Consider the following 23,913-nt stretch of genomic DNA (forward strand, 5'->3'; position numbering starts at 1 on the left):
CTTTGCATAGCTAAGTGCTTCATTAAAAGGTATACTTTTGCAGCTGGGCATAACTATATCTATTAATGTCCAGTGATTCTATATCTAAAACAAGAGAATTATTGGGCAAACAGTGTTCTTAGATACAACCAAAACTACTTTTTCTCATTTAATGGTACATATTGATATATTCATCTACCATATGTAATAATCTACCATAGAGTTATGACAATACCAATGGTTACTTTTAAGCCCTAAGTATAGATTAAAATGTTCTTTTGATTGTTCTCTTATTGTTATAGTATGAAAGCAATCATTTTTGTTAAAAGGAAAAAAAAGATTATTTCAGATTATTTCTGAATAGCTAATATAGGTATCTGGTTTAAAATTCAAAAAGTAGAATAATAGGTATGGCTCCTTCCCACTGAGGCTGCTGCATTGCTAACTCTGGGGCACGCCACTGACATTGTGACCTATTTCAGTGGTACCCCCTTGGAGTTGTGTGGTGCAAGCAGCCCTGCCTCTCCCCTGCCTCTCTGCCCAGTCATTCAGATCTCCTTCCTTACTGTTATCAGCCTCTTAAATATCCTACCAGAAAGACAATTTTTACTCACATCCATGTTTCTGTAATGTTCCTTTATAAATTTTGTCATACAATCACAAAACAGTGCTGTTCTCTTTACCTACAACTAGGACTTAGGGAGTAGCTGTGGCAGACCCACATTATGTGGTAGCATTCCACCACTGAGAAGAATAAGCATATAGAGACGATCACAAGGTACACTTGTATCACAGTTTATATCAACAAAAAGACTTAACTGTATCAGTAGGAAACCAGTTGAATAAAATGCTACACCAAATAGTGGAATAATCTTTAGCCAAAGAAAGAATGAGGTAGATCTCGTATTGACTTAGAAAGATGGGTATAATACAGTAGCAAGTAAAAAAAAAAAAAAAAAAAAAAAGGCAAGCAAGCAAAACCAAACAAATAACGTTATTATGGTGATCACATCTATCTGTATGTATGTGTAAATATTTACGAGTCTGGAGGGGTCCACAACTAACTATCAAAGAAATTCCTTTTGGGAGAGGTGGGTGTTATTCCATAAATAGACTTTCCAGTTTTAATGTATATACTTATGTATTTTCAACTGTTCACAACGTATACTTTTTTTTTACATCTTTATTGGAGTATAATTACTTTACAATGGTGTGTTAGTTTCTCCTTTATAACAAGTGAATTAGTTATACATATACATATGTTCCCATATCTCTTCCCTCTTGTGTCTCCCTCCCTCCCACCCTCCCTATCCCACCCCTCTAGGTGGTCACAAAGCACCGAGATGATCTCCCTGTGCTATGAGGCTGCTTCCCACTAGCTAGCTATTTTATGTTTGGTAGTGTATATATGTCCATGCCACTCTCTCATTTTGTCACAGCTTACCCTTCCCCCTCCCCATATCCTCAAGTCCATTCTCTAGTAGGTCTGCGTCTTCATTCCCATCTTACACCTAGGTTCTTCATGACATTTTTTTTTCTTAAATTCCATATATATGTGTTAGCATACGGTATTTGTCTTTCTCTTTCTGACTTACTTCACTCTGTATGACAGACTCTAGGTCCACCCATCTCATTACAAATAGCTCAATTTCATTTCTTTTTATGGCTGAGTGATATTCCATTGTATATATGTGCCACATCTTCTTTATCCATTCATCTGATGATGGACACTTAGGTTGTTCCCATCTCCAGGCTATTTTAAATAGAGCTGAATTGAACATTTTGGTACATGACTCTTTTTGAATTATGGTTTTCTCAGGGTATATGCCCAATAGTGGGATTGCTGGGTCGTAAGGTAGTTCTATTTGTAGTTTTTTAAGGAACCTCCATACTGTTCTCCATAGTGGCTGTACCAATTCACATTCCCACCAGCAGTGCAAGAGTGTGTTCTTTTCTCCACATCCTCTCCAGCATTTATTGTTTCTAGATTTTTTGATGATGGCCATTCTGACTGGTGTGAGATGATATCTCGTTGTAGTTTTGATTTGCATTTCTCTAATGATTAATGATGTTGAGCATTCTTTCATTTGTTTGTTGGCAGTCTGTATATCTTCTTTGGAGAAATGTCTATTTAGGTCTTCTGCGCATTTTTGGATTGGGTTGTTTGTTTTTTTGTTATTGAGCTGCATGAGCTGCTTATAAATTTTGGAGATTAATCCACAACGTATACTTTTTAATTTTTTTTTTTTTACTAGTACAGAGTATTTATTGAAAAAGTTTTAGACTTACAGAAAATTGGTCAGTTAGTATCGAGTTCCAATACCATATATCCCTCCTACACACAGAGTTTCCTTTACTATTACTACCTTACATTAGTATGGTACATTCATTATAATTAATGAACCAATATTGATATATTATTATTAACTAAAATGCATAGTTCAGATTCACTTAGTTTTTAAGTATGCCTTTTTCTGTTTCAGGATCCTATCAGGATATCACATTACATTTAAACATCATATCTCCTTAGGCTCCTCTAGGCTGTGACAGTTTTTCAGACTTTCCTGCAAGGTTGTCCTTTTTAAAGTCAGAAAATATATTTTCCATTTAAAATAATTAGTGTGTATGCTTAAAAAGAGCATAGAAATATTCATTCATTTACTCACTCAGACAATATTTGTTGAGCTCCTGTGCTTCAGGCACTGTACCAGGTGCAGTGATTCAAAGGTAAAGACAGACAGGATTACTATTCTTGCAGAGCTCACATCCTAGTTTAGCAAACTGGAGTTTGGGAAGGAAATAGACAGTAAAGCAATCAAAATAATAGAAGAAGATAATGGCCGATGTACTATGCAGAGAATTAAAACAGAATCATGAGTTAAAGTAACTGCTTGGTTACTTTAGACTGTGTGTATCTGGGAGATGACAGTGCAGCTGACTCCTGGCAGTAAGAGATCAGCCATGTGCCTATCTAGAGAAAAAGCATTCTAGAATCAGAGGTCACCTATCATGGCCAAGTGAGATTGGAGAGTTCTGGAAATAGAAAGAAGGATAATATGCCTGAAGCAATGGGTTGAAGGAGAATACAGGGCTAGGAAATCTATGGGAAGGAGTCAAGATTCTGAATGCCATTGAAGAGTTTTAACTAGGGTTGTGACAGTAGATTTTTGCAAGATTAATTTGGTTGCAAATTTAGTTTTCCTCTGATATTCATTATTGCTGCTCAGTTATCACCTTTATGTAGGTAATTCTCAAAAAACCTTAATCAACCACTTTAAACACTTAGAAATTTGTCATTCCATTCTCCCTACTGCTGAATAATGTTTTAAAGATGCAAATCTGATTAAGACTTGATCCCACTCAAAGACTGTCCATTACTCTCTTTTTCACTAAAGAAAAAATTTCCTGTTTTGGACTACAGTGTTTGAGAATTTGACTCCTCTTTTCCCATACCTGATTTCCCATACCTTTAGCTGACCCCTTCCATATTCTTAGATTCTACACTCCCAAACCACCTAAGTACTTGCAGTTCATGTCTCTGTGCCTTTTAAGGCACAGTTATGTTCTGCTTGGATTACTTCTATATTTGTTCTCCTTTCTCCATCCTTTCTTCTCAGTAACGTTGACTTATCTGCCAACACCTACATTATAAGCCAGTGACTGTAAAGAAGCATTCTTTCTCCCACCTAGTCTGGATAAATGCCCGCTTATACATCCTCGCTTTTCCTCTTATTACAGCAATTATCAAGCTATATATACTTTTTAATTTAATTTAATTTTTTTTTATACAGCAGGTTCTTCTTAGTCATCCATTTTGTACACATCAGTGTATACATATCAATCAAAATCTCCCAGTTCATCACAACACCACCCCCACACCCCGCTGCTTTCCCCCCTTGGTGTCCATACGTTTGTTCTCTACATCTGTGTCTCAATTTCTGCCCTGCAAACCAATTCATCTGTACCATTTTTATAGGTTACACATATATGCGTTAATATACGATATCTGTTTTTCTCTTTCTGACTTACTTCACTCTGTATGACAGTCTCTAGATCCATCCACGTCTCTACAAATGACCCAATTTCATTCCTTTTTATGGCTGAGTAATATTCCATTGTATATATGTACCATATCTTCTTTATCCATTTGCCTGTCGATGGGCATTTAGGTTGCTTCCATGACCTGGCTATTGTAAATAGTGCTGCAATGAACATTGGGGTGCACGTGTCTTTTTGAATTATGGTTTTATCTGGGTATATGCCCAGTAGTGGGATTGCTGGGTCATATGGTAATTCTATTTTTAGTTTTTTAAGGAACCTCCATACTGTTCTCCATAGTGGCTGTATCAATTTACATTCCCACCAACAGTGCAAGAGGGTTCCCTTTTCTCCACAGCCTCTCCAGCATTTGTTGCTTGTAGATTTTCTGATGATGCCTATTCTAACTGGTGTGAGGTGATACCTCATTGTAGTTTTGATTTGCGTTTATCTAATAATTAGTGATGTTGAGCAGCTTTTCATGTGCTTCTTGGCCATCTGTATGTCTTCTTTAGAGAAATATCTATTTAGGTCTTCTGCCCGTTTTTGGATTGGGTTGTTTTTTTTAAAAGTTGAGCTGCATGAGCTGTTTATATATTTTGGAGATTAATCCTTTGTCCATTGGTTTGTTTGCAAATATTTTCTCCCATTTTGAGGGTTGTCTTTTTGTCTTCTTTGTGGTTTCCTTTGATAGGAATTGCATTGAATCTGTAGATTGCTTTGGGTAGTATAGTCATTTTCACAATATTGATTCTTCCAATTCAAGAGCATGGTATATCTCTCCATCTGTTGGTACCATCTTTAATTTCTTTCATCAGTGTCTTATAGTTTTCTGTATACAGGTCTTTTGTCTCCCTAGGTAGGTTTATTCCTAGGTATTTTATTCTTTTTGTTGCAATGGTAAATGGGTAAATGGTAAGTGTTTCCTTAATTTCTCTTTCAGATTTTTCATCATTAGTTTATAGGAATGCAAGAGATTTCTGTGCATTAATTTTGTATCCTGCAACTTTACCAAATTCATTGATTAGCTCTAGTAGTTTTCTGCTGGCATCTTTAAGATTCTCTATGTATAGTATTGTGTCATCTGCAAACAGTGTATAGAGTTTGACAGTTTTACTTCTTTTCCAATTTGTATTCCTTTTATTTCTTTTTCTTCTCTGATTGCCGTGGCTAGGACTTCCAAAACTATGTTGAATAATAGTGGTGAGAGTGGACATCCTTGTCTTGTTCCTGATCTTAGACGAAACGCTTTCAGTTTTTCACCACTGAGAATGATGTTTGTTGTGGGTTTGTCATATATGGCCTTTATTATGTTGAGGTAGGTTCCCCCTATGCCCACTTTCCACAGAGTTTTTATCATCAGTGGGTGTTGAGTTTTGTCAAAAGCTTTTTCTGCATCTATTGAGATGATCATATGGTTTTTATTCTTCAGTTTATTAATATGGTGTATCACATTGATTGATTTGCATATATTGAAGAATCCTTGCATCCCTGGGATAAATCCCACTTGATCATGGTGTGTGATCCTTTTAATGTGTTATTGGATTCTGTTTGCTAGTATTTTGTAGAGGATTTTTGCATCTATATTCATGAGTGATATTGGTTTGTAATTTTCTTTTTTTGTAGTATCTTTGTCTTGTTTTGGTATCAGGGTGATGGTGGCCTCATAGAATGAGTTTGGGAGTGTTCCTTCCTCAGCAATTTTTTGGAAGAGTTCGAGAAGGATGGGTGTTAGCTCTTCTCTAAATGTTGTCAAGCTATATTTTAATATCTGTTCACTTTTGTATTTCGGAGCTCCTTGGAAAGGAACAGTGCCACTTTTATTTCTGTATCCCCAATACCATTTAAATTCTACTTAGCACACAAAAAGTGACTTCTAAATATTTACCTTTCAATTGAGGCTTCTGGCTAATGTTTCCTATTGCTTGCTGGTATTTCCACTGCAGTAGAAATTCTCAAAACACTTGTCTACACTCACTATCACCAATCCCTCTCCTCGTATTCTCTCTTGATTTCACCTCATCAGGCTTTTGCCCTCACTACCTTATTGCAACTGCACTTGCTGAGGTCATTAAGGATTTCATGCTGCTAAACTCAGTAGTCAATTGTCAATCCATCGTACTTAACCAATCAGAAACATCCAACACAGTTGATCACTCCCCACTCCCTTTTCCTTGATACATTCTCATCAGGACAGCTCATTCTCTTGGGTTTCCTCCTCTTGATGCTTCTTTCCGGTCTCCTTTGCTGGTTCCTTTTCTCCCAAACCCTTGGGTTGGAGTGCCTCCTAGCTCAGTCTATTCTTGTTTTCTCTTTGTCCCCACACTCCCTGGGTGAGCTCATTGATTTAAATACCACCTATGTTCCTAAGACTCACAAATGTTATCTGTAGCACAGACCACTTTCCTGAACTCCAAAATTCATTTCAAGCTAACTTCTCAACGTCTTCACATTTTTTTTTCTGACATCTCCATTTATAACTGAATTCCCTGTCTTCACCTGAAAACTACATTTTTGTGCAGTGTTTGCCTACTCAATTGATGTGGTTCAGTCCTACCCCTCCTGTTTTCTGTAAAAAAACTCCAAACATGGGCCTCCTTAAGGTTTTGGAACATGCAGAGCATGTTTCCACTTGTGGACTTTTATTCTGTTTGTTCCCCCTGATGTGGAATATCTCCTCCAAGTATCTGCATGGGTAACTCTCTCATCAACTTTGCCTTTTTTAAATTGTTACACTTTCAAGGAGGCCCACTGGACCATCCTAGGTAAAATCACAAGCTACCCTGTCCCCAACCCTACCCCTGACTCTAGATCCCCCTATCATGTATATTTTACTTTTATTTTATTAGATAGTTAGATGATAGATAGATAAATCTATCTGATTTTAAGTTTACTTTCCTTGCCAGAACATTTAGTTCTACGATTTTTTTCCCCTTTTCTGCTTTGTTTAAGATGTATATCAAGAGTCTAGAACAGTATTGGGACATATTAAATGCTCAAGAAATACTTATTGAATGAATAAATGTCCTACTTCAAAGTAAAGATACTTAAAATTGAACTGATTATCCCTCAAAAGCAGCTTCTCCATAGCTTTACTGTTTATTTTACAACCATTTTACTAGTTACCCAGAAAAAAATCTAGAGTTATTATTTCAAGAAGGACTTTTTTTTTTTTTTTTTTTTTGCGTTACGCGGGCCTCTCACTGTTGTGGCCTCTCCCGTTGCGGAGCACAGGCTCCGGACGCGCAGGCTCAGCGGCCATGGCTCACGGACCTAGCCGCTCCGCGGCATGTGGGATCTTCCCGGACCGGGGCACGAACCCATGTCCCCTGCATCGGCAGGTGGACTCTCAACCACTGCGCCACCAGGGAAGCCCAAGAAGGACTTTTTTGATACTTTTATGATTGAGTTCATTTTGAAATTGATGGAAACAATCTTCCCTTGACTTCTGTGATACCACACTCTTCTGTCAACTTACTCTTGCTTCATCTCAGTTGTCGACTATTCTTTCTACATTTTCTTCTTTATCATTAGTGTTTCTAGGTCATCAGTTCTTCTCCTTCTACTCAGTTTATCTGGGTAATGTCAGATATCACAGTGGCTTCAATGAGCTTCCTGAATTTATGATGCCTAAACCTGTATGCCAAGAGCAGATATCTTAGTAAACTGCAGACTGAAGAGGTTAAGAATATGCCACCCCAAAACCTGTCACTTTGGCACATTATTTTGAACTAAAGGCAATTGAGAAACAGCAGATGAAGAAGGGCTTTCTGATCCCCCCCCCCTTTCTATCTAAAAGCAGATTGTAAAATTTCCATGTGCCAGGAAGAGCAGAAGATTCTTATCACCAGAGAGTGGGAGTCAATGCCAAAATGGATCTGAGCAAAAAAATGTACAAAAATGAAAATAACCCTTATTTTCCACTTGTTTCCCCCATGTATTTCCTAGTTGCTTTCCCACAATTTAGTGCCCCTAGTAGCTTAATCCCTTTTCCTTTATGTTTACACTTCATCACAAATTTATCATTCTCTGGTTAAGAAAGCAGGTAAACTCTCAGTCCTAACTACTTCTTCAGGTCTTTATTTTTCATATGAAGTATCCCTTGTATTAAATAAAACTTGTGTGCTTTTTTCCTGTTACTCTATGTCAGTTTAATTCTCAGGTCTTGTCACCAAACCTAAGAGGGTAGTGGAAGGTTACTTTTCTCCCCTACAAGTCTTCTCTAGACCTTTTAAATTAATTCAATTCAAGTACTTTGCATTCAAAATAAACAAACCTGAATTCATCATGTTTTGCACACTTTCCCCCAACATGTACTTACATCCTCTACCTTTTAACAACCAAAAATTTGCTCCTTTTCCTTTATTCCCATTTTAAGTGAGTGCCACCTCATTGCCTACCCCCAAATTCTGTGCATTTCACTTCATTTCCCTTTCCAACTGTAAATTAATCAACAAATTGTTTTAAATATTTTTGGAATCTCTATTTTTCTCCATTCCCAGAGCCAGAATGCATGGATTTGAACCCTGGTTCTGCCCTATGTTAACTAATTAGCCTTTAGCAAGTTAACTTCTCTGAGTCTTGTGCTCGCTTCGACAGCACATTATACTAAAATCGGAACGATACAGAGAAGATTAGCATGGCCCCTGCATAAGGATGACAGAAAGAAAAAAAAAAAAAACTTCTCTGAGTCTCAATTTTGTCACTGCAAGATGAGAATAATAACTACTTCTACCTTTTGGGTTATTCTCAAAATTAAAGGAGCTGATGCATAAAAAGCATTTAGATGACAGTCTGGAACACACTCAGTAAATATTAACCATTGTATTTTATATCACTCCCCTACCTTAAATTTTTCAGTGACTTATTGGTGCCTTTTGGAAGAATTGCAAATATCTTAACAAGGTTTGCAAGCCTCTTTGAAAACTAGCCTTCACTTACTAATCTTGTCACTGAACCCTTTGCACTCTGCTCTACTGTAAGGAATTTTTTTTCAATTCCTCTGAGATGCCTGTTCTCTTTCACCTCTGTATGTATAAACACATGTTTACCCCTTGCCTGTTTGGTCAATGTTGTATTTAAGCTTGAAATTTTACTTCATGGAGCCTAATACAACGCTTGAACCCCGTGTTTCCGCTATTATAATGCTTGTCATGTCGTCTTTTATTTAGTGGTCTCACTATATTGTTACCACTTTGAGGGAAGGGAGAATATCTGTCCTTCTTGCAGTATCCCAATTGAAGGTACTTAGTTAATATTTGTTGAATGAATGTTGAGTTAGCAGAAAGTTTGAGTCAAGTTTATAGCTCCATTTAATTCCTATAAAACAGCATAGATTTGACAGTGTTCAATCATTTAACTCTAAATAAGATTTTAAAAATAATACAATTACAGTTTGCTAAAAAATAATACATTTTTAAATAACAAGGGGTTTCTTGAAGAGGCAGAGTCATTTCTATGAAATTTTAGTTTCACCTTGTTCTACTACTAAATGTTCTTATTACTATATTAAGGTCAGTTGTGTTATGCAATCTAATTTAAGACTTGAAGATACCAACACTTCACTGTAATGTAAAAGGGAGTTCAGAGATTAGTGGTTTTTATATGCTTAGTAATATTAAATGACAGTGATTATAAAAAGAACCTTAGGTTTATTGATCAGATGTGTAAATTATCAGTCACTCATCTTGACTTCTAATAAAAAAACCTGCAAGTTTAAAACTGTTTTGAAGACTTCTAACATTTGACCTTTAAATTTTCAATTCGAATCAATGTCTAAACATAAATTGGAGTACAATGTGCATTATTCAGGAATGATTGTAAACTTTTACTCTATTTTATTTTATTCTCAACTAATAAACTTTATATCAAGAAGTCAAAAATGAAGAATGAAAGAAAAATGTTTTTGTTTTTTTAATTATAAATCAATGTAAACTCTCTCTTTCTCTCTCTCTCTATATATGTGTGTATATATATATATATATATATATATATATACACACACACATATATATATAGTGAGAAAGCAAGAAATGAGAGTAGAGAAGACCTGAAGACTTATTTCTCTTTCTCTATATATCCTGAAATTTATACATGAAATATATTTAAACATAACCATATGTACAATATAGTGAGAAAATAACAGTGTTCAGCATGATTACTGTATATATTGATAAAGAAATATTGCATTCAGGAGAACACATCAAAAAACAAAGATGTGGAAGTAAAGAGTAAAATAAAATTTCATGTTACTAGGCATTTTTTCAAAAGGATGTCAGCAATTTATTAATTTAAATTTATCTACCAGTAGGAAACATTTGCTCTTAACTTTCTAATGGGCTGCCTGATGATAATCTGCATATATATAAATCTTTGCTTATTTTAACACAAGAGAACTTAAAAATATAATAAATGAACTGAAGAACTTAAGATCTAAGCTTATAACTCCTTTGCTTAAATATCTTTAACGGCTGTACATTTTCTACACAATAAAAACCAAACTTCCATCATACTGCAGATCTTCTAAAACCTGACTTCTACTTACCATTTCTCTCACTGTACTCATCTCTTAAACTATCTTTCCATGCACCATACATGATCCTCGCCTCAAACCAAACAAATAGCTTGCCTTGGTACCTTCTTTTTTTTTTTTTTTTTTAATCATCAACTTGCTTGTTATGTTCCTTAGCTTCAAATTTCCTCATCATAGTTAAAGAAAGTTTATTCATCTTTTAGTGTCCCACTCAAAACCAAACACCTCTGGGGTCTTTTCTTGATCCTCCTCAGCAAGAATTCATTACTTTTTGTCCCATGTGACGTGCTTACCTTCTGCTTTGGAGTATAGGCAAATTGAGAACAGATTCCATGTTTTCCTTATTTTTCCTAACCTCACGCAACAGTGACTTCCCTAGTTCTTTGCATATCATACATATTTAATAAAACCTCATTGAGTTGCATTGAAAGTGAGCTTTGGTACATTTTAAAACATTTGGGGGAATTCCCTGGTGGTCCAGTGGTTAGGACTCTGAGCTTTCACTGCGAGGGCGTGGGTTCAATCCCTGGTCAGGGAACTAAGATCCCACAGGCCACGTGGCTCAGCCAAAAAAAAAAAAAGAAAAAGAAAAACCCAAAATAAATAAATAAAACATTGTGGAAGGCTTTTTATAGAATATATTGTCATTATGCATAGTGATCTGCATTCACTACAATAACCTGTGCTTCTGCTTTTCTCCTTAATTCCCTGTAATTCACCCTGCCTTCCTTCCAAACCATGCTGATATCTGAGCACTCAGAAGACTTCTCGGGAGACACAACAAAAAGTTATAGAACTAAACGAAGATGTTTTCAGTTTCCCTATTTTATTCATGATTTGATATTAAAAGTAGGTTATTTTTGTTTAATGGGCATTTATTGAATACCCAAAATGTCTCAAGGCACTAAAATTTACCCTGGAAAAATACAAATGAACATGATGTATCCCCTGAGGACATCATAAGCTAGTGAGAATGCCAGACCCAAATATGGATAATTCTGTTAGAGGTGAATAAGTACTAAAATCGGAGCCTGTTGTGACATTGAGTCTCTGAAATGATAATGATTCAGATAACATTGGCTAGCTAATAGGTTTTTTCATTTGTGCTTAGATAATCTTTGCTCTTATAAAATCAGAGATTTGTTTTCTGCTGGTGTGAAAAGGGAGAAAACTCATGTGTGAATCTTCACTGGATAGCAGTCATTCAGCAAAGAGTTATTGAACACTTATTATGATCCAGGCAGAGTTTTTGGCACTTACAGATGACACAGTCACCACCCTCATGAAGCTTGCCTTTTCTTGAGTGAGAGATCTTGACTGACAGAGTCCTGTAGGTAAATAAATATCTGACATATCTTAGATAATGATACATGATACAAAGAAAACAAAACAGATCTTGGATTTAAGAGTGGGAGACTCTGCCTAGATATGCTGTTAGTGGAAGACCTCTTTGAGCAGTTGATACCTGAGTTAAAACCTGAATGAGATCATGATCGAAAAGCTTGTCTTCAGAAAAATACCATGGTGGTATAGTTGTATATCTTTTCACAAGACATTCATTCTATTTGGATCTTTATTCTAGTGGTTTCAAGCAAAGGAAGAAGGGTAACTAAGTTTCCCAGGTGGTTCTGCTTACCTAGTTTAAGATTTACAGCTCACCTCAGTAAGAAGTGCCATTGATATGTTTTTCACCATGGATCCTTTTTTTTTTTTTAACATCTTTATTGGAGTATAATTTCTTTACAATGGTGTGGTTAGTTTCTGCTGTATAACAAAGTGAATCAACTATACATATATCCCCATATCTCTTCCCTCTTGCATCTCCCTCCCTCCCACTCTCCCTATCCTACCCCTCTAGGTGGTCACAAAGCGCCAAGCTGATCTCCCTGTGCTATGCGGCTGCTTCCCACTAGCTATCTATTTTACGTTTGGTAGTGTGTATATGTCCATGCCACTCTCTCACTTCGTCCCAGCTTACCCTTCCCCCTCCCTGTGTCCTCAAGTCCATTCTCTACATCTGCGTCTTTATTCCTGTCTTGCCCCTAGGTTCTTTTAGATTCCATATATATGTGTTAGTATACGGTGTTTGTTTTTCTCTTTCTGACTTACTTCAACCACGGACGCTTTTATGTATTCTTTTTCTTTCTTTTTTTTTTTTGTGCGGTACGCGGGCCTCTCACTGTTGTGGCCTCTCCCGCTGCGGAGCACAGGCTCCGGATGCGCAGGCTCAGCGGCCATGGCTCACGGGCCCAGCTGCTCCGCGGCATGTGCGATCTTCCTGGACAGGGGCACGAACCCGTGTCCCTGCATCGGCAGATGGACTCTCAACCACTGCACCACCAGGGAAGCTCCCTTTTATGTATTCTTAACAAGGAATCCTAGACTATTTCACAAGCACATTCTCCTGGAAAAATGACAAAAGTTGTTATTGGAAGGGTATATAGCTGTTTTTCTCCAAAATTTTTCACAGTAGTTATAACAAATAAGTACATCTTCCCTTTTGAAATATATAAAGTGTGATTATACAGTTTATAACATCTTTTAACAAACATACTACAATTATATGCTCTGAGTAAAATTAGTCAAATGAATTTGCTTAAGAGTTTCAATAATATTGTGTGTAATACAAATATATGTCCAGAAGGGTATGTTATGTACATGATCCTGGTATGAATCTAAGTGACTTTTCACACTTCCTAATTTATATTTGATTTTTATAAAGTCAAAAGTGACTTTAGGGGCTTCCCTGGTGGTCCAGTGGTTAACACTTCTCCTTCCAACGCAGGGGGAGCAGGTTCGATCCCTTGGCTAGGGAGCTAAGATCCCACATGCCTCCTGGCCAAAAAAACAAAACATAAAACAGAAGCAATATTGTAACAAATTCAATAAAGACTTAAAAAAAAAGGTGACTTTAGAGTCTAGTCCATAAACTGTATAATGAGGAGAGTAATATCTAATAGTAGAATGCCCCTAACCACCCTCGAATTGAAACACGATGAGTTTTATTTTCTTTTGTAGTTCACACGTTGTTGATTGGTTAGAAAACATCAATTTGTTCAAAGGCACACAAGTTTAGTAGCAGAACCAGAATGTACATTTCCAATGTCCATCTCTTATTCAGTTTCTAGTGTTTTAAAAAGGATAATGGAGTGAATTAACATTTAGCTTCTGGCAAAGATATTGTTGACTAAATTAACTTCTCAAAATTTAGATTATTTCAGTCTATACATGTCAAAACCATTAGGTGTTTTTTGTTTGTTTGTTTTTTCCTTCTGGGTCAAGGCATTGTGGTGAGAATATAAATTTTTTTAAGATATATTCAGAACCAATCTTATTTCCGTCCAACTTTAGAATGTAAATTTTAGGTCAGAAAAAAAATTATAGCAGAAAATAGAAATTAATGAGAGCTGTTGGACATTAAAGTAATGCCACAGCACCTCACTTTAATCAAATTCATTGTATATTTCCTGTTCAACTCTGGTTCTAAGTGTAGTTAAGCTCATTTCTTTGTAACCAAATACAATGAAAATCAACCTGTTTTTTAAAGAAATGTTGTTGAGCTAATGAAAGCAATGGAAATAAGTAGTTTGACCAAAAAAGAAAAAAAAAGATGGAAAACTTAATTACCAGATGTCATTATTTATGGGTTAAATATATAAATGCAAAATATATAGGGAAAACGAAATATATTCTTTTACCATCGAAGAGTTGTGCCTATTTAATTAGCCTTCATTAAATTGGTAACAGGGACACATCAGCAACCTTGGAAAGCTTACACAAATTGTATCAATTATAAAGCTATTAAGATTGACTTAATTGTGCTGTCTCACTAGCAGAAAACGGGTCAGTTAGTTCAAGCCTCTGGAACACATATTATGAACTATTTAATACACATGTTCCTCCCGTTCCTTAGTAGTAAAGTTGTGTGACAGGTCTGTTTATGAAGATTGCATTGTAGAAGAGGTATTCCTTCCAGATCTCACTTCAGTGTGAATATTTTGCAATTATCGGGTATGACTTGTGCTTTATTCAGTGAAGACCTCTTTTCTTCCCACACTGGACTTCGATATCAAATGAAGTAAAGATTGCACCTAAACACTTATTATGAGCCAGGCAACCTTATGAAATGATTATATTATCATCTCCAATTTACAGGTTAATACAGAGAAGTGAAGTAACTTGCCCAACAGCACACAACTAGTAAAGTGGCAGCGTCCAGTTACAAACTCAGCAGGTGTAGTTCCAAATCCTACACTGATTTTAGCACTAGAGAATTCTCTCTCTCAATTCTTCTGTTGACATTTCCTTTCAGTTATACTTGGGCAATCATAACAGGTGCTGTTTTACGAATAAATAAATATTAGATTTGTGTCTTAACCCACCCAGGATTTAGGGCCATATTTTAAGTCTGTCGTTTCTGCGATGAACTTGGAAATCCTTTGGCCTTTAATAGAAAACTTCTCTAAAGACTATTTTATTTGGGAAGATGCAGTTGTTGAAATGTATACAAAATGTATAACTATGAAAAAATATTGCACCTTATACATTTTCAGTTGCAAAACTAAGATAATGGGGTGTGTTTGATTTATTTGCTGTCAATTTAAAGACAGTATTTTATCTAAAGTAGTCTGTTGTAAACAGTTTTCTATTTAGAACATTCCCAGAGTTGACCATAGTTGCTTCTTTTTCTTTTTTCTTTTCTTTCTTTCCTCCTTTTGCCTTTTTAAAATTTAAAACATTAAAAGCAATAAAGAGCAGAACAGAAACATTGCATTATTCCCAAAAATTTTTCCCTGAGGTAAGGTTTAAATTAATCAATGTACGATTATTCACTAATATTAAAATGGCTGCTCCATAAAGCACAGGCATAATTTCTGTTTCATATGGGGTTTTCAGAGCATTTCTAATGAATTCAGAGGATCATCTAATCCCAGAAAGAATACTTCCTTACACTCAAGAGGTCAGTGTCCTCTGTTTGGCGTCAGAAAGTACCTAAACTTCTTTTTGTTTGATTTCTATCTGGCACCTCCTTTTTTTGGCATATCCTGTTGGCATCACCCCATAGAAAACTTCCTGAAAAGCAGATCAGATTGTTGTGATCCAGAAATGCTTTTGTCTGGCTTCTAGGTCATGCTTTAAACCCAGAACAAGTGACAGAGCTAAGCATACTATGTGAAAATAACCAGTCATTAAACTCGAGAGGTTTTTTTTTAAATGATGCAAAATACTCAAGTTGCAAGTAGAACTATTTTACATAAAAGTCCAGTGATGATGATTTTTGGCCAAAACTTGGAATAGCTGGGAAAAATATCAAGAAAAACAATTTTTATCAAAAGGCAAATTAGTTTTTGAAGCTGGTGTTAATTGGCAGCCAAGGTGTTTCATTATGAAGCTGAATTTTTAACAGTTGTTACTTAGTTACTATAAAAACACCAGCCAGAAGAAAACACTGCAGCTGTAATGGATATTTCTCCAGTCTTTCCCTGTCCCTCTGCCAACAGTGTCAATAATGTGAGTCCTGTTTCTAAACACCTATGTGCTGCCTGGAAATTGCCTGTGTTGGCTGTTTATTCAACTTCATTTCCAGATTAGATGCGTATTTGATAATCAACAGGTTCAAGGATGATCACTTTCAAACTGCCAGTGTTGTATTTTTCTGTTTTGCAATTCTCTATGTTTGAGTGAAACCTTAAGAAGACCTTATTGGAAGAACTGTCTTTTCTTGTACCCTGGAGTATTGAGCTAACCACAGGAAATATATAAATTGTAACTAGAAAGATGATTCTTTTGGATGAAGCAAAGAGAAACGTGGTGCCTTATCTCTATGTGTGAGTGTGCCTACTGCTGTTTTTTTTTTTTAAGGAAAAACACCTGAGGGCCATAGGTAGCAAGTTCCAACTGTTTATTCCCCTTCCTAGTAATAAACAGCACGAAGGTTTCTCTCCACACATAACACATCCAAAGCCCCTGGGAGTATGTATGCTTTGATATTTTCCCTATCCTGACATTTTACTAGCTGACTAAGAAAAAAAATTGGTTTGCTCAAAGTCCTTCAACCTATAGGCGACAGATTCTTGTATTGTCCTGTCTATAGTCATCCTTTTGATTTCTGTTATGTTTAGCATCTAGTTTTATGGTGATGTATAGAGAAAATCATTTTTTTGTGGTGATGTGATAAAAGTATTAGTTTAAATTACTTGCCAACAGTTCACCAACCAAATAATTTAACTATGTAATTATAGTCTTATTGAAGCCTTTGCTATTGATTTTAAGAAGCAACCATGGATCTATTTGTTGTCCTTCAGAACAAAAGCAGCTTTTCCTGTTGCCTTGCAAAATCTCAGCTAGGGTCTTACAGAGCAAAATAATGAATGCTTCCACTGCAGCATGTCACAGGGGAGGCTGGGACAATACTGAACTCATGCACACCACTGATCCTTACTTGCTGGGCAACATGTATGCCTGGATTTCTGACAGCCCTGCGGGTTCACTAGAGACCTCAGTCATTCTGTTCATCCTTTCGTAGGCAATGGTCGAGACAGTTAACAACCTCCTCCAGCCACAAGCCTTGAATGCCTGGAGAGACCTGACTACAAGTGATCAGCTACGTGCAGCCACCATGTTGCTTGACACTGTGGAGGAAAGTGCTTTTGTGCTGGCTGATAACCTTTTGAAGACTGACATCGTCAGGGAGAACACAGACAATATTCGTAAGTGGCCTTTGTTCTTCAGAAGGGCCAGAGAGGGACAAGAAAAAGCTATCATCTTCTTCAGCAGAAGAGAGAAAAGAAAAAAGTATCATCGATAGCGGACCAGATATCATGAGTGATACTTTATTTCAGTGGAGATAAGTTATCCTTTTTCTATAATTAGGAGGGTATCACCTATCATTAGCTTAGAAGTAGCCTCATAATCATGTATGTATCCTCCTAAGGACATTCCAATATTGAATATATTAGCCTGAGATCACTTACAATGAGGTCCGTGTATTTTTTTTTTCAGTTTTTATGTATGTGTGTATCTATGTATGTACAGTAGTATTTAAAATTTTATCCTTATGGGTCACTTCAGTTATAATAAGAATGTCTCTGAATTATAAACTATAAAGAAGCCAGTCATTTACATGAAGGTGATAAAACAATTTTTGATAATTGTGTTATTGGCTCATAAAGAGTATAAATCTATTTTTAATGTGTCTAAGGATGTAGCTGACAGTTTTATTTCAGAACATTTGATAAAGCTATTTCAAACTTATTACATTTAAAGATAAGTCAATATTGACATAATAGTACAGCTCTAGATTATAAAAGGATTTTCACTTAATTCATAAAATAAAGATAACATTTTGAAAGTAAATTTATAGTCAATGACAAATTGTAAGGATTTGAGCTTGAGTTTTAAAGTCTAGACTTTATAATTGCTATCCTTGTATTCTTATCTACCTGATTTTAATAGCTTTTATTTGCTTTATTTTGAAAAAAATTAAAACACTAAAAAAACTTCTAAATAGAAGACTGAAGTACTATAAAGTATGGCAGACAGAACATTAATTCCAGTGTTTTAATTTCAGAAATATTTCAATAATTAGATTATCTTAAATTTGTCATGTTTCTCAACGACCACTGATTATGTCTTTGCCATTAATAGAATTGGAGGTTGCAAGGCTGAGCACTGAAGGAAACTTAGAAGACCTAAAGTTTCCAGAAAACATGGGTCATGGAAGCACTATCCAGCTCTCTGCAAATACTCTAAAACAAAATGGCCGAAATGGTAGGTTAGAATTTATTTATTAAGCTTGATGGAATTGAACTTGTCATTAATTCATTGCATCTTGGCTTCAAATTTTAGATCTGCTATCTAAAAGCTCTCCTCTCCTCTCACTACACTGTTCTCTTTCTTCACCTCCTCTTCCTCCTCTTTCTTAGCTCCTGCACCAAAAATATTGCAATGATATTTGCTCTACAAAATTCTCAATTAGATTTTGAAATTGTTGTTAATTTTCAGTTGTAGAAAAATATCAGAAACTTGAATGTAAGGGAAATTAATAAACAACAAAATCCAGATGTTCTGACTTTTTTCCTTAAAAGGAGTAACTCTCACCAAGTTGACAGATTTTGTTTCTAAAATTTCAAATGGAAATTTTACTTGTAATTTTAAAATTATATGTTTTTTCTTTATTAACTTCTTTTTGAGGGTGTTTCTATGATTTTCCTTTGCAAAGCATATAAAAAATATAAATGTAAGGAGATGCTTTTGGGGAATGGAACTGGTAGATATCGATTGATTTATTACTAGGTTTTATTCATTGAATATGATTAAAATTAAGTAAATAAATAATCCCACAGAGAAAGTATGTATGAAGCCTCACTAATATTAATTTTTTTTTAATTTTTTTAATTTATATTTTGACTGCACTGGGACTTCACTTCCGCACGTGGGCTTTTTCTAGTTGCGGTGAAGGGGGGCTACTCTTCATTGCGGTGCACGGGCTTCTCATTGCAGTGGCTTCTCTTGTTGCGGAGCACAGGCTCTAGGCGTGCAGGCTTCAGTAGTCGTGGCTTGTGGGCTCAGTAGTTGTGGCTCATGGGCTTAGTTGTTCTGCGGCATGTGGGATCTTCCCAGACCAGGGCTTGAACCCTGTCCCCTGCATTGGCAGGCAGATTCTTAACCACCGTGCCACTTTAGGGAAGTCCCTAAAATTTTTTAAACATATTTTTTGCTAAGGAAGTGAGATCCTTTAACCTGCTAGGTGATAGGAAGATGACTTCAGGTTGTAGCAACCAACTGAAAGCTGATTTTTCATATTACAAGGTAAATAGTTTTGAAAAAAGAAAAGACTGTTAAATAATATCAAGAAAAACAAATTATGTTTGTTACCAGCAGAACAAAATTCTTTATAAGTGTTGGAAATCTTATAAGACTGAATTTATAAATAGTACTATGTTGCTAAATTAACTGTGAATTTTGAGGCAGCAGTAAGATTTTCCTTTTTTTTTTTACTCTTTTATTTATTTATTTAAAATTTTGAATTTTATTTAATTAATTTTTTTATACAGCAGGTCCTTATTAGTCATCAATTTTATACACATGAGTGTGGAATAAGATTTTCTATAACATGAAATCAGATTCCTGCATTAGCTTCCTGACTGGTTTCCCTTCTTTGACTCTTGCCCCACAACAGTATGTCCTGTTGACAAAGTGTTCTTCCTGAAACATGAGTCTGACCAGTTCACCTCCAGTTATGCTTAGAATGAAATCAAGTGACTTAACAGGCCTACCACATGCTCCCCAGCCCACTTCCTTTCTGCCTCAGCTGCTCCACCTCACGTCTGTTTTTTTTTTTGCGGTACGTGGGCCTCTCACTGTTGTGGCCTCTCCCGCTGCAGAGCACAGGCTCCGGACGCACAGGCTCAGCGGTCATGGCTCACGGGCCCAGCCGCTCCGCGGCATGTGGGATCTTACCGGACCGGGGCACGAACCCGTGTCCCCTGCATCGGCAGGCGGACTCTCAACCACTGCACCACCAGGGAAGCCCTCACGTCTGTTTTTAGCATGCTCTCTGTGATCCAGACAGTCTAGTCTTGATTCTTTTTTTTTAATTGAGATATAATTGACATATCACATTATGTTTGTTTCAGGTGTACAACATAATGACTTGATATTTGTATATATTGTGAAATGCTCACTCCAGTAAGTCTAGTTAACATCTATCACCATACATAGTTACATTTTTTTTTTCTTTTGAGAGGGAAACTTTTAAGATGTACTCTTTTTTTTGCGATACGTGGGCCTCTCACTGTTGTGGCCTCTCCCGTTGCGGAGCACAGGCTCCGGACGCGCAGACTCAGCGACCATGGCTCACGGGCCCAGGCACCCCGCGGCATGTGGGATCTTCCCGGACCGGGGCACGAACCCGCGTCCCCTGCATCGGCAGGCTGACTCTCAACCACTGCGCCACCAGGGAAGCCCTAAGATGTACTCTTATATCAACTTTCATAATAGACAACACAGTATTATTGAGTTGGCCAAAAAGTTTGTTCGAGTTTTTCCGTAAGATGTTATAGAAAACCCCAAACGAACTTTTTGACCAACCCAATATTAACTGTAGTCACCATGCCACACATTACATCCCCATGACTTGTTTATTTTATAAATGGAAGTTTTTACATTTTACCTTCTTCACCTATTTTGCCTACTCCCACTCCTCACCTCTAGCAACTAGCAGTCTGTTTTCTTTATTTTTTTGTTTGTTTGTAAGATTCCACATGTAAGTGAGATATTTATCTTTATCTGACTTATTTCACTTAGCATAATGCCCTCAAGGTCCATCCAGGTTATAGCAAATGGCAAAATTTCCCTTTTATGGCTGAATAATATTCCATTCCCCATTTTATATCTCTATGTATAATTATATATATAACATTTTCTTTATCCATTCATCCATCAGTAGACATTTAGGTTGTTTACATGTCTTGGCTATTATAAATAATTCTGCAATGAAAATCAGGGTGCATAGGTTTTTTCAAGTCAGTGTTTCTGTTTGCTTTAGATAAATACGCAGTAGTAGAATTGCTGATCATATGGCAGTTCTATTTTTAATTTTTTGAGGACTCTCCATACTATTTTGCATAGTGGCTATATCAATTATATTTTTATCTACAGTGCACAGGGTTCCCTAATTCAGTCTTGATTCTATTCCTCAAACACACCAAGCGTGTTCCTTCATCAGATGTTTGCATTTTTGTGCTTCTGGAATGCATATTTTATATTTCTTTTTATAGAAACTTCTCTGTCATTCACTGCTCATTATAAATCTTAACCCTTCAGGAAAGCTTTTCCTATCTCCTCGAAGGTGGACTACTCTTTCCCAATCACTATTTTCCCATTAGCCATTTTCTGCCAGCGCTTCTTCATAGCATTTTTACTTACCATTATATGAAATTATATTATTATTTATTATTATTATTTTTAAGTTGCCTGCTTATTGTCTGACTCTTTCTCTAGGAGATGATCTCCATGAGAGCAAGAGCAAGACAGCTCTCTTCCTCCTCAAAAAAATGGAGAAAAAAAAATTTATTGTCTTTATTCCCACTTGACTCTAAGATTCAGGGATAAGGACTGGGGCTTCCTCGTCTTAGTTACCACAGTGGTCAGTGCAGTTCCTGTCTCTTGGGGATCCGCCAAAATGAATTTATACTGGAAGTAAAACATAGGGCTTGACTTATTTTAAGAAAGGAAATGACACAAAATTTTAAAAACATCCTAAAAGAAGGTTAACTTTACAGAGGATTACTTGTAAAAGATCACCATAAGGGAAAAAAAATAAGATAGAAGGAGGTTTGGAGATAGTGATCTTAAAAGAGCATGATAATTGAAGTTTAAGACAAAGATTTTTTTAAAATTTATTTTATTGAAGTATAGTTGATTTACAATACTGTGTTAATTTCTCCTGTACAGCAAAGTGATTCAGTTATACATAATATACATTCTTTTTATATTCTTTTCCATTATGGTTTATCACAGGATATTGAATATAGTTCCCTGGGCTCTACACTAGGACCTTGTTTACCCATTCTATATATAATAGTTTGCATCTGCTAATCCCAAACTCCCAATCCATCCCTCCCTCACACCATCTCCCCCTTGGCAACCACAGGTAAAGATTTTGAATCTTTGCTTTGTTTTGGTTGTAATTTGCATAAAATAAAATGCACATATCTTGTGTTTAGCTTGATGAATGTGACAGTTGTACATTCTTCTGTGACACCACATAAACTAAGATGAAAATCTCATGTATTACCCAGAAAATGTCCTGATACCTCTTTTCACTCTTCTCACCCCATCTCCCCACCTGATGAACTACTTTCTTCTCATTACTATTTCTAAAGACAAATTTTACCTGTTCTTAGACTTCAGGTAACTGGAATCATACAGTATGTGTGTACTCTTTCTGTCTGTATTCTTTATCTCAGTATAATATTTTTGTGATTCAGTCATGATGCTCCATCTATCATTAGTTTGTTCTTTATTGATGTATAGTAACTCTATTATTTTAATAAGCCATAATTTATTTACTCTCCTATTGATAGATTTTTGAGTTGTTTCTAGTTTGGAGCTGTTTTGGATAAGGATGTTATAAACATTCTTATACAACATTTTTTCTTTGTGGATATATATTTTCATGTATCTAGGAAGGGTAGATATATGTTTAACTTTGTAAGAAATTGCCAAACATTTTTCCAAGTAGTTGAACCATATTACACTCTCACCAGTAGTATGCAGAATTTCATTTGTTCCACATTTTTACTAACATTAGTGTGGCTAGTATTTTATAGTGTGGATTTCAGAGATCCTAGTGGGTATGAAATGGTATCTCAATATGACTTTAATTTTTATTTCCCTAATTACTAATGATGTTAATTTTTATGTGTCTATTAGCTTTTTAAAAAATTTATTTATTTATATCCTTATTTTTGGCTGTGTGGGGTCTTTGTTGCTGCACATGGGCTTTCTCTAGTTGTGGCTAGCAGGGACTACTCTTCATTGCAGCATGCGGGCTTCTCATTGCAGTGGCTTCTCTCGTTGCAGAGCATGGGCTCTAGGCGTGCAGGCTTCAGTAGTTGTGGCACACGGGCTCAGTAGTTGTGGCGCACAGGCTTAGTTGCTCCACAGCATGTGGGAACTTCCCAGACCAGGGCTCGAACCCATGTCCCCTGCAATGGCAGGCAGATTCTTAACCAATGTGCCACCAGGGAAGTCCCATTTAGCTTTTTATATATCTATTTTTAAAGGGTGTTTTTATGTCTTTTTTCCATTTTAGTATGTTATTTATAATTTTACTGTTGAGTAGCAGAAATGCTTTATATATTTGAGTCATATGTGTATATATATTTCCCAGTTTGTGGCTTGCCTATTCATTTTCTTAATGCTGTATTTTGATAGGCACAAAGTTTCAATTTTGATAAAGTTTAGTTTACCATTTTTTATTTTATGGTTAGTGTTTTTTGAGTCCTATCCAAGGCATCTTTGCCTTCCCAAGATCACAAAGGTATCCTATATTTTGTTCCAGAGGCTCTCTGGTTCTGATTTCTATATTTAGGACTGTGATCCATCTTGAATTAAGTTCTGAGTATGGAATAAGTTAGGGATTGAGGTTCATATTTTTTTAAAATACTGATACGTAGTTGTTTCAGTATCATTTGACTTTCCTCATTAATGACTTGGCACTTTGGTTGAAATGAATATTTGAATTTTGTTGTGAATATATATATATATTATACAGATTTGATTACAATCTAATTAGAACTCTCTAATTTAAGTGGGATGTACAAGCTAATCAGTTTCTTCCCAATTTATATGTACTT

The 23,913-nt window shown here is 36.0% G+C and overlaps 1 protein-coding gene across 10 annotated transcripts in view; it reads left to right on the forward strand.

The window, feature by feature from the left end:
• Positions 1–23,913, forward strand: part of ADGRL3 (adhesion G protein-coupled receptor L3) — an 860,202-nt gene that overhangs the window by 715,055 nt on the left and 121,234 nt on the right. For all 10 annotated transcript variants that reach the window (XM_082838915.1, XM_082838914.1, XM_082838913.1 and 7 more), the window contains 2 exons: positions 17,076–17,259; positions 18,197–18,319. In XM_082838915.1, the coding sequence (XP_082695041.1) occupies positions 17,076–17,259; positions 18,197–18,319 (307 nt within the window). The remainder of the gene's footprint in view (positions 1–17,075; positions 17,260–18,196; positions 18,320–23,913) is intronic.

This window comes from Leucopleurus acutus, assembly GCF_964270905.1.
Source record: "Leucopleurus acutus genome assembly, chromosome: 4".
In the NCBI taxonomy this organism is placed as follows: domain Eukaryota; kingdom Metazoa; phylum Chordata; class Mammalia; order Artiodactyla; family Delphinidae; genus Leucopleurus; species Leucopleurus acutus.